The sequence below is a fragment of the Culicoides brevitarsis genome, chromosome 2 (assembly GCF_036172545.1).
Source record: "Culicoides brevitarsis isolate CSIRO-B50_1 chromosome 2, AGI_CSIRO_Cbre_v1, whole genome shotgun sequence".
NCBI lineage: Eukaryota > Metazoa > Arthropoda > Insecta > Diptera > Ceratopogonidae > Culicoides > Culicoides brevitarsis.
Genome location: NC_087086.1, coordinates 16,507,359 through 16,519,594, shown reverse-complemented (window position 1 = coordinate 16,519,594; position 12,236 = coordinate 16,507,359). Strand labels below are relative to the sequence as shown.

The 12,236-nt window shown below is 29.9% G+C and overlaps 1 protein-coding gene across 1 annotated transcript; it reads right to left on the bottom strand.

Moving 5' to 3' along the window:
- Positions 1 to 3,682: 3,682 nt before the first annotated feature.
- Positions 3,683 to 12,182, bottom strand: LOC134828596 (myosin-G heavy chain). Its single transcript, XM_063841576.1, has 9 exons — positions 12,092 to 12,182; positions 8,887 to 9,267; positions 8,423 to 8,703; positions 8,013 to 8,357; positions 6,253 to 6,851; positions 6,015 to 6,193; positions 4,807 to 5,958; positions 4,039 to 4,190; positions 3,683 to 3,976 (listed from the first exon to the last, which is right to left on the bottom strand). The coding sequence occupies exons 1-9, from the start codon at positions 12,180 to 12,182 to the stop codon at positions 3,683 to 3,685; spliced, it is 3,474 nt and encodes a 1,157-aa protein (XP_063697646.1).
- Positions 12,183 to 12,236: the final 54 nt, after the last annotated feature.

Below are 12,236 nucleotides of genomic sequence, written 5' to 3'. Positions count from 1 at the left end.
TTGCCTACATTTCAGAGACTGAACATGCGATTGGTGTTGGTTTGTTGTCATTATTTCGTACGAAAATCTACTTTCTTTATGACAAACGCCGATGTACGACTCACGAAAACGTTACGAATGCACGAAGAAATTTTATTTTTTATTTTCGCTCAAATTTTTCAAAAATACAGAAAAAATCTAATGTTGCTAAGTAATAAAAAAATAAGAAAAAAATAATAAAAATCTAAAGTTACATTCGAAACATGATAAAATGAAAGAAGATGCCCTTGACTCAACTTACGCACAACTTTCGATGATACTCGATCAACGACAATGTTATAAAACCATCATCATGTTGCCTAAGATATTCGTGTTTCTCTCGTATCGATGCGTCCCGTCGCATACATGAGCAAACTAAAATAATGTTTTTGCTCGAATCGAGAGCAGTTCATGTCAGTTCAGTTTGTATTCTCAAGTAATATTGTCGATAAAATCATGAAAAGTGAATAAAAATTCATAAAATTGCACTTTCTAAAATGGAAAATTATTAATTTTCTTTAATTTCACAGTTTTTGCCGTTCTTCTTTTGACTTGCCTCGTTGTTGGTAGCATCGCTCAGAAGCACGGAGAGCGCACAGAAAAATGCAAGAGACCATTTCCGGATAATAAGGCGCCTCTTTTCCCCCATCCAACGGATTGTACAAAATATTTCGAGTGCCATTATGAGGGATATTACTACGAAAAGCAGTGCGTGGGACCTGAAACTTCTAAATTTGATCCGATTGCAAATTATTGTGTTCATAAGTTGACTGAAGATGAGTGTTAAAAAAATTAATAAATTAATAAAATTGCACAAAGATGGCGATTTTTAATGGTTTTAATAACTTGTTCCATAATTTTTTAAAATTTTTTTAGAAAGCTTTAATTAAGTTTGTACACTTGTGATAATACATTCAGGTTATTTTCCATGGCGGAGTGTTTGAAGCTTCTTTAAAGTTTTTTAATATATTCGTGTTTTTTTAGTCGTTTTTTACTTTTAAAGAAATTTTGGTATATTTTATGTGCTTGTTAATTTTTTTTTCATTACAAAGTTTTTTTTTTGTTAAAAAAATTAAAAAACTTCTTGACTTGATGATTACGTTATTTTATTAGATAAGCTTGCAACGAAAGGTTTCTTAATTTTAAAATTATTGAATATCTTAAAAGAAGATTTTTTTATTTTTTAACATTTTTTTATATGTTCAATAGGTATTTTATTCTTTTTTTTAAATTTTTTAAACTTTTAATTTTTAATAAATAAATTATTCAATAAATTTTATCTTAATTTAATTGATCTCTTTAGGTAATTTATTTTTTTTTTTTAATTTTTTAAATATTTTATTTTAACTGTTTTGTTATTTTTGAATTAAGGAGTCGAAAAATATTGGACCAAATCGTTTCGTTTTATAAAATTCTTGAGTTTATAAATCACCTAAAAAAATCTATTCTAATTCTGATACAGAATATTTTTACGTTGCTTAAAATAGTTCTATTGATAACCATCTCAGGACTTATTTTTTTCACGATGAAAAAATTTGTTTACGTAAAAATTTTAATATTATCATAATAAACTCGAAATCCTTGAACTAGCGGAACAAAAACAAATTCATCCCCAGAAAATTGTTAAATTAGCACTGAAAAAATCGACTTTAGTTCAGTTCTGCTTCGATTTTCAACTAGAACAAACATAAAATTTAAAATAATCATGAAAAGTAATTTTTAAATTTTTTTGTGAAATTTTTTCAGTGTCAAATAAAAAATATTTTGAATCCATTTTTTAGATTTTACAATTTTCTTCATTTTAATGGCAATTGTTGCGATTAGCTTTGCACAAAAACATGGCGATAAGAGTCCTCTTTGCAAAACTCCGTTCCCCAAAGGAAAAGCTCCCATCATACCTCATCCAAGAGATTGCACAAAATATCTAGAATGTCACACGGAAGGCTATTTGTACGAAAAACAGTGCCCAAATCCAGATTTTATGAAATATGATCCGACGACAACTTGGTGCATTGAGAAAGTGCATGAAAAAGAGTGTTAAAAAATAATAAAATTAAATAAATTTTAAAAAGTAAACAATTTATTTTATTAAAAAAGTGTGAAGGCTTTTAAATTTTTTTATTCAAATAAAAAAAAATATTTTTTTTTAAATTCTTAAAAAAACCATCTCAAGAATATTGTGTCACGGAGTACAAAATATTTGAATAAAAATCTGCGTATTATTATCATATAACAAACTAGACACCCTTGAACTACCGGAACAAAAACAAAACTCATCGACAGACACTTGATGATAAATTAATGCTAAAAAATTACCTCAGCCTTAGATCAAACTTTGACTTTGGCTCAGTATTGTTTTGAATTTCAACAAGAACAACCACAAAATATTTATTTTTATCATGAAAAGTAATTTAATTCATTAAATTTAAATTATTTTTGGAATTTTCTTCAATTTCAAAAAAATAATTTTTTTTAAATTAAAAATTAATTTATTTTGATTTGAAATCAAAATTGAATTTTTATTTGAATTTAGTTTCAAGTTTTAAATTAATTAAAATTTTAAATAATTATTTTTTCAGAATTCGCAGTTTTTATTATTTTATTTGCATTTATTGCTACAAATTTTGCACAACAACATGGAGATCACCTTCCATTGTGTCAAAGACCGTTCCCGAATGGAAAAGCTCCCATCTTGCCACATCCAACGGATTGTTCAAAATATTTAGAATGCCATTGGGAAGGATATTTGTATGAAAAACAATGCCCGAATCCAGAAATAATGAAATATGATCCGACGACAACTTGGTGTATTGAGAAAGCTTATGAAGGGGAATGTTAAAAAAATTAAAATTTAATTAAATTTAAATAAAATTAAAATAAATAATAAAAAAAATAATAATTATTTAATTAATATTAACATTTTTTTTTGCAAATCTTTAAAGAAAATTTGAAAATAAATCAAGAACGAAGAAAAAAAATTAAAACACGAATATCAAGTTTCTCACAAGCAGCTAAGTAGGTTCATGTTGTCACAAACTAACTATGACGAAACCTCCTGGCCTCTAAATCCGGTTTATCATCGTTACTTCTTATATCACCAGATATCAAAAGAGAACGGATCATCTTCATTAGTTTGAAATTATCATTAGAGACGTCTATTTGTTTTATTAAAAAACATGAATTGTAAGAAATTTCCGTTAAACTTCATTAATTTTCAAACTTTTCAACTAATTTTTATTTATTTTTCAGTAAAATCAATAATTTTCATGTGCCTTTTATGGGCTTTTGCTTCCGCTTACGATCTCGGAGAAAAAGTTCCTGAATGCAATGGACCATTTTTCAAAGCTCCCGTCTTTCCTGATCCCAGCGATTGTACAAAATACTTTGAATGTCACACGAGCGGATATTTAGTGCAAAAGGATTGCGGCGAAGGAACCAGATACGATGCGGAAAATCAAATTTGTGTTCATAAAGTGACAGATTTTTGTTAAAAAAAAATCAGATTTTTGTAATTTTTAAATTTTTATTCGAAAAATAGTCATTTTTACAGTCAGTAAACAGAATGAATTTTTGTTTTTTAAATTAAAGTCTTAAATTAAAAATTTCTAACAACTAACGAAATAACATATTGTGCTTAAAAACTATAAAAACGATAAAAAAAAATTTAAATATTGTCTGTCGATCCAAACTGATCGTGAATACTTCCGTTTGTGTTACTTAGCAACTCCATATATTGGAAAGGCACGTGAAATTGGAAGCCTTTGTGCTCGACAACCAAATGCCCGCGACGATGCGAGGCTCCGGTCACTTGAACTTTTTCTCCTTTGAGTAGTTGTTCGCCTCCTTGCTCGGGATTTTCGGGAAAATTCATTTTCATGGCACGTATTTGGGGATAGCCGAGCTTTGTGTTGCCAGCTACGGTGTACGAACGGGATTTGGGGACTGGAGGAGGGCGTTCCTGTGTTGAAAAATGAAATTTTATGAGTTTCGGGTTTTTGAAAGTAAAATTTGAAATCTTACCAAATCGAGTCCAAATAAGGTGCAAGTTTGTTGAATGACTTTTGCATCCATTTTCTCGTTCTCGATTGGAGGAGGTGTGCCCGTAATTGGTTGCGGACGGGGTCTTGTTGGAGGAGCTGTGTTGTTGTGGAACGGATATGATTGACGATTCACTGTAATTTAAAATTATTATTTTTTTTTGTCAAATTTCGAATTAAAGTAGCTCGGAATAAAATTCAGAAGCTTAAAATGTGGTAAAAAAAAATTAAAATTTATTAAAAAAAATTATAAATGTTTTTTTTAAATTAATATTTTTTTTAATTATGATTTTTTAATCATTTCGTTGAATCTTTTTTTTTAAATTTTGGTAAAATTAATCCAATTATTTTTTAATTTTTTAAAAAACTTAAAAATAATTATTTTCTCAAATTTTGTTACAAAAAATTTATTGAAACATAACAACAAAAATTTAAAAAAATATTTTGGAAAAAAATAAATCCAATAAATTAAAATTTCTTCAATTCTTCGAAAAAAAAATTAAAAATAAATTATTAAATTAAAAAATTAAATTAAAATAAATTATTAATTAAAAATAAATAAAAAAATAATTTAACATAAAAAATTTTCAAAGATTTAATAAAAATTAAAACTATTAAAAAAAAATTAATTTTATTAAATTTTTCTTGAATTTTTTGTCTCTTATTTTATTTTTATTTTCGAGAAATTTGATCAAAATTTATAATTCTAAAAAAAATAAATCTAAAAAAAAATAAAATAAAAATTACTCACCATTATTCCGCTTGGCAAGAGTATTTGACGACAAAAGCGTTGGTCGATTACGCCGCAAATTGAAGCGTTTTCGTAGCAAAAATCCACGACACGTCGCTTGAATGAGTGTGGCACTGCGAATTCTCGTGTCTGTCCTCAACTTTTCCAAATGCTGACGAATGGCTTCACTCAAGAAAATGTGACGCTTCCCGGGAGCCCAAGCAAGGACACAATCATGCGTCGGCTGAATCTCAATCGCGTAGTCAAGAATCAACTTGCAATCATCCAAAGCCTTCTCCTCGCACCGTTTCAACATGCGGAATGGCGCAAGCATCCGATAACGCGACACAAACTGCTTGAACCGCATCCGATGCGGGAATCCATTCGACATGAGATTCACCGTTTCCAACACTTGCAAGGCCCGCACTTGCTTGACAATCGTTCCACGGTCAAATTTATTCGCCGTTTCCTGCGAATTACATTTTATGCATCGCACGAAATGAGGACGAGCATGCACCAAAGTACGTAAGAGATTATCCAGACGTGTATGGAAGTCCTGGGTCAACGTGGAAATGGGTTCACTGCCATTTAGCAAGTCTGTATGCGATGTCGGGGCAATGCGGAAACTCAAACCACGCGGTACCAAGTCTTGCGTGTACAAAGCTTTTAGCTCCGTGCCGAATAAATGCGTGGCAAAGCCAAAATTGCACGTGTGTTTGTAGAAAACGGAGACCAAATCGTCGGAAATTATGTCGCGATTCGTGTCCAAAAAGTGTGTGGCATCGTATTCGATGCGCGCCGCAAAATGATGAATGACAAAAGTACGTGGATCGAAGGTATCGCTTGTGTGATGATGCTCCAAACGTTCGGCATTTTTGTGTTGCACCTTAATTTTAGCGACATACGTTTCGGCATTACCGCGCGTGACACATTCCGCATCGAGCATGCTGAGCAAACCCGTACGAAGAGACGAAATGAGGTCAATACATGGCACATTGTCGACATAATCGACTTCAGCGTCGCATAAAATGCCTTCGTCGCGACATGACTCGACGGAGCTCTTGAAAATGTGAGTGTTGTAAAAGTGCTGCATCGTTTCCGCTGTCAAATTAATGCACAAATGCTCGAGTTGTGCGGGACGGGGCTCTTCAAATCCAAACATATCGAGAATTCCTGAAGAAAAAATCAGTTAAAAAATAATTTTTATTGAATTTCAAGTGGAAATTTACCGATAAATCCGTCAGTTGTGGCATGTTTGACCAAATTATTCAACGCCGTCATCGATTTGGAGCCTGCTTTACCACTGAGGACACTTGCATGTTGACTTGCGATCTCCAGTTGATTGTGAACAGACTCATTTGATTTGTCAGAATCGGAGCTCAAGGTACCCAAAGTGGATCCCAAGCGGCTAAAATGGTAAATTTCGTTAAATTTCATAAAAATTTTAAAAAAATACTAAAAAATTACCTTTTTAAGCTATTTGCACGTCTCACAATCGTAGCAACAGTCCGACAATACAAAGCTTTTGCCAACGAATCTCTCGTCATGTTCGACATATTGGCATCGCAAATACTTTTGATCAATTGCCCGCGTGCATTGTGCGTTTTTGTCGTCAATCCATGGAAAAGTGCCGTTGCTGAAATGCCCAAAAGTGTCGCAACCGAATTCAATTCTGTTTCGCCGTCAACTTTCACTTCGCCTTCTTGCCCGTCGACAAAACGAACATTTCCTAAAATTAATATGGCAGCCAGGACACGTACGACATCCAAAAAGGGAATGCCCAAGATGCCCAAACACGTTTTCCATGCTTGAAATCGCGCGGCGTCTTCCTTGATGTCGCAATACGTGTCGCCATCGCGCAAATAATTGAAACTTTTGAAGGTGTAGCCCGTGAGATGGAGACGAATGCGCTCTTCGTGTGTCAATCCAGCCAACATTTGGTAGAAAATGTGGTAGTTTTTCTCGTTGGGCAGCGGGCGCGTGACACGCGTCTGATCCAAGAAGTAACAATGGATTTTTGTACGGTAGAGAGCCATGTCTGTTACTTGTACTTCGATGAATTGACCCTGTGGAGAGAAATTTTCATTAGATTTCAAGAAAAAAATAATCAGGTGAGTTATTTTTGATATATGGATTCAAAAAAATTTTTGGAATTTTTGAAAAATCTTCAATTTTAATGAACTTTGATGTTATTTTTTTTACTTTTTGAGCTTTTGGGCTTAAAATTTATCAGAATTATCATAAAAATATTCATATTTTAAAATTTTAAAGTTAATTTGTTAATATTTATCATGAAAAGTCATTTTTGAATCCAAAAACTAAGATTTTTTACAAAAGTTTTTACTTTAGATTACAGAAAATTTATCAAAAAGTTTCAAATCTTCAAAATTTCTCGAATTTTTTTTTTGTTTTTTTCATTTTAGCCTTAAAATTTTATATTTTTCACAAAAAATTAAAATTTTTAAATTTTTCTTTAGGGTGTTCCAAAATCGTTTTCTGTTTCGCGTTACATGCTTGAAAAAAAATCCATGGGGGATGGGGGATATAGAAATTTTATATAGATTTTCGTTTTTAGTACTATTTAGTATGGAAAAGTAATAAAATTGTTCAATTTTGAGTTATTTTCTATGATATTGTTATAAAATTAGCGTTTTGACTTAATTTTTCCTTTCCAAAAACTATTTTGAAAAATCTTTCTAAAAAAATAATCTAATCTAAAAAAGTTTTCAAAATGGCTTTGACACAGTTTTTGATTTAGTTTTTCTCTTGATTTAGTTTTCAAAACAAAACTATGTCAAAGAAAAAAATTTTTTTCAGTTTCAATTTTTTGGCAGTTTTGAGTTATAAAATGATTAAAAATGATAAATTAGAGCCCTCTGATAAATTTTTATCCATTTGGAGCAAGATTTGTCAAAAATGGCTTTGACACAGTTTTTGATCGTTATTTTTTGTAAAAACGTTAATTCTTGATTTCTTAATCGAAATAACCTCTTAAATAGTGCAAAATATCAAACTTATTGAAAAACAGTTAAAAAAGCTAAAAAACTTTAAAAAGTATTTCAAAATCTATACAAAATTTTTATATCCCCCATGGTGATTTTTGATAAAAATGATGGGGGAGGAAACGCGAAACAGAAAACAGTCTTGGAAAACCCTTAACGGCTTCATAAACAAAATTGTGAAAATTAAAATAAAAAATCTAAAAATTAAAAAAAAAAAATACTCACAATACGACTCGACTCTGAATTTTCTGTCGTTTTAGCGGATCCCAAGGATCGTAGTACGGTGAAAGCAGCAGCCAAATGTTTAAAAGCATCCGTTTCTTGACCCCCTCCTGCGATGGCGAACAATTGCCTCAACAGCAACATCGAACATTGCGTTTTTCCAGAACCGGATGATCCCGAGAGAATTATTGCTTGTGGATAGCCGGTTTCAGCTTGTTGTCTTACGGCATCTTGCACAACTTGTTCCAACTGGGGAGCGAGCGGGACATTTCGCGTCGACGACAGAGTTAGGGGATTACCAACATCTGTGTACGGATTGAGGGCAAGAAGAATTGGACCAATATTTGTCTACAAAAAAAAAGTTTTTTTTATTAAAAATTGTTTTTTTAAGGAAAATTACGGAAATTTCTTACAAAATATTTATTTTCCTTGAAACGCGTGTGCAAAACACGCACTACTGCATCCTCCGTCAAGGGCCCTGGTAAATGTATAAAGTCCTCAATGCCGTAGGCATCTTCATTCGTGAGGACAAATGGCATCGGGGGTGCCTGCAATTCCATATGCTCGTACGTGTCATTGTTGCTGCCGTTATTTACACCTGTAATGTATGGCGATTGCTTGTTTTGCTTGAATTGCGGCCCATTATTCGTATGATTAGTGCTATTATTATTACTATTTGGTACTACAGTCTCATCTGTGGTCCAGCGGCATCGACAAAAACGCGATATAATGTTGGAGAAAGAAAAAAAGAAACGTCGAAAGTGAGTAATTTATGCACATAATAATCGAAATTTAACGATAATATCTTTGTATCGCATTTTAGAAACAAATTTTTAATGACATCTCGTCGAAATTCGGGTGGGACAGTGTAACTTACCGTTTAAGTTGTTGGCATTAAGAGTGTTAATGTTCTCCGAATTAACAGATTTTGAACTTTTGGACAGTTTCGCGTTCAGTGTGGGACCCAATTTGTGCAGCGCATCAATAAATTCCAAGTGCGGATTGATGTACTCGTGATTGTTGCGCTTATTGTTATTATTATTGGCACTGTTGGTTTTATTGTTATTATGATTCAAATTGTTCGAATTCAGAGTATTGTTGTTGTTGTTGTTGTGATGTGGCGTTTGATTGTTGCTCATAGAAAGCACATTGGCGGGCGGCGGTTGTTGATCGAGACTTTTTCGCAGCGTGACAAGTTCGGAACTCAAACTTTTGAGACGTTGTTGCAGGTGAACGGCCTCCGGTGTCGATGATGCATCTGAAAAAGACACAAAAAAAAACATTTTCATACGTTCTGGAATGTATCTCGGTGTGCGCTCGCGATAGAAATGCACACGAATGTACGTGAAATATAAACATTTAAAACATTAAACAAAACACAACAACAACCATTTTGAATGATTATATTTTTATTTTTAACAAAATATACTCTAAGAGTATGTTAAATGCATTTTCATAACCAGTTTTTCGTGTGTGTTTGCTTCGCTGTCGTTGTTGTTGTCGTCGTCGTCGCGTTTATACGCGAACAAATATTTTATGCTTCTTATTTTCGTCGCTTTTTAAAATGGTTTCCCCGAAGATTATTTAGTGTGTCGAATTTCTTCCGCTTTTACAAATTTGAATTAATTGGGAAAATTTTTCTGAACGAAATTTCACAAATTTAAGGAAAATAAAATAAATTTAGTAAGATTTGATTATTTTTACTATTTTTAAAAAAGTTAAAAAATAAATATAAAATAAAATAATAATTAAATAAAAAAAATAACTTTGACGTAAAATTATTTAAAGACAAAATTATGATGAAAAAAAGTTTAAATTTTATATTGATCTTTAATTTATTTTTTTTTCAAATTTTTTCTTCTCTATTTTTTGGTTTTTTGCATGTAGAACTGAATTTTCCTGATTAAAAATTTATTTTAATAATTCCTAATAGAAAATAAAATTGAATTAAATTAAAATTTAAAAAAAAATAATTTTAGATAAAAGTAAAAAATAATTTAATATAAAATTATAATGAAAAAAAAATAATTTTTAATTTTTTAAAATAAAATTTTTTAAAATTAAAATTTTTATGATTTTTTAAAATAATTTAATTTTTGTAACATTTAAAACAATTTAGAAATTTTAAGAAAAAAAAAATATTAAATTTTAGAAAAATCTTCTTTAAAAAAAATGAATTTTGAGTTATAAAATAAAAAAAAACATTATTAAGATAAAATAAAAACATTTCCTGAATGAATGAATTAGAAAATTAACGAAAAATTTAAATCTAAAGTGACCAAAATTTTTTTCAATCAAAAAAAAGTTTTTGAGCCATTTTCTTTTTTTGCTCAACATTAAAAATGTGTTGGCTATTTAGAGTTAAGAACCACTTGAGTCAACCTAATCAACCTTTGAATAATAAAATACAATAAAGAAGTCGCTAGATTCCTTTTATTATTGTTCCTCATCTCTTAGTTTCCTCTTTCTTGGCACAAACACAAACAAACAAACAATGCAAAACCAAAGGAATCTCATTTTATTGGCATTGCCTTTGTTCAATGCTTTTGCTCTTTTTTATTATTGTTTTTTTTCCTTAGATGCGATGATTAAAGGAATTTTTAGCGACGCAGAATGGGAGAAACAATAAAAACAGGTAAACAGACCTTCAATGCAAAACCAATGAGAAACTAAATTAAGCTGCTGCTCCTTTTGCAAAACGTAGATAAATCTTCGGATGGCGCACCTCGCGAGATGAAAGAAAGAAATTTCACGGCATACACGCAGACAAGCACACAAAAATGAACAACGCACACATATTCACGAAATAAAAAGGTCCAAAATAATAAAGCAACAGGTAGATGATATTTTCAAGTTCACGTACCACACACTTTTACATCGCACTCGCACATATGAACAACAAGATGGAATTGAAGGAAAAAAAATAAATAAACACGAGGAGAGAGAGAAAGATTTTTTTTCTTATTTTTAAGAAGAAGAAGAAGAAGATAAAGAAGATGACGATGAAAACAACAACAAAGTAGATAGGTAAGTAAGCTGGACCAGGCTCGTAAAAAAAATTAAATGCTAATTTATTTGTAAATTTTTGTAGCTGATGTAAAAATCTCTCTCGCTCTCTTTCTATGTTTTGTTTCTTATTTTTTTCGATTTTTACATGAGATGTCAAGAACTTTCAAAAAACACGAAAGACTTCGACAAAAAATACAGACGACGAACCTAATTATTATATTTTAGTGGATTTCGGAGAAAAATGCGGTGTTACTGAACTAAGGATGTCGCAAAAATACCAGATTTATACAGAGTGATTTGTAAATTTTTCATCATATTTTAATGAACTGCTCTTTGAATTGCATTAAAATTTTTAAAAAATGTATAAAAATTTATTAGAAAAGTTTTCTAAAGATTTGAATTTTTTTTTAGATAAAAATAAGGCTAAATTACCATAAATTAAAATATAAAATCTTATATTTAATTATAAATGAAAAAAATTAAAAAATATGAAATGGTTTACAAATTTTAAGAAAATTTAATTAAATTAATTAAAAAAAATTACAAAATTTTAAAACTTCTAAAATACTAAGGTGAATTTTTACAAAATTATTTTTTTTTTAATTAACATGAATTTTCTTCTTTAAATTTTTTTTTTTAAATTATTTTTTAAAATTTTTTGACAGTTTTTTTTAAAAAATTCAGAAAAAATATTTAAATTTTAAATTATCAAATATCAATTAAAATCCGAAAAATATTGATATTTTGTATGAAAAAAAAATTTGGAGCGGCCTAATTTTTTCGAAAAAAATTGGTTAAAAAAATTATTTATAAATTTCTTTAAAATTATTTATAAATTTTTTTTCAATTTTTAAAAATTATTTTCAAATATTTTCAAAATTATTTTAAATTTAAATCTGAAAAAAGCAAAAACCTAATTGTAAATCATTAAAAATATCCAGTAAAAAAAAACATGTAAAATTTTAGTGGACTTTAAAATATAAAATAAAATTTTTTGAACACACTAAAATTATTTAAGCAAACAAAAAAAAATTTTTTTTTTGAAAATAAAAAATAAAAGTAAAACAACTCACCTTGCAACTTCTTCTCCGTCTCCCAAAATTTCTGCAGCTCCGTAAAATATTTATCCAAAATAAAGACTTTTGATAATCCCAGAGATGCCATATTTATCCATGAAATGTCTTCAAATCACTTTTTGTTCTTTTTTTTTATTACTTC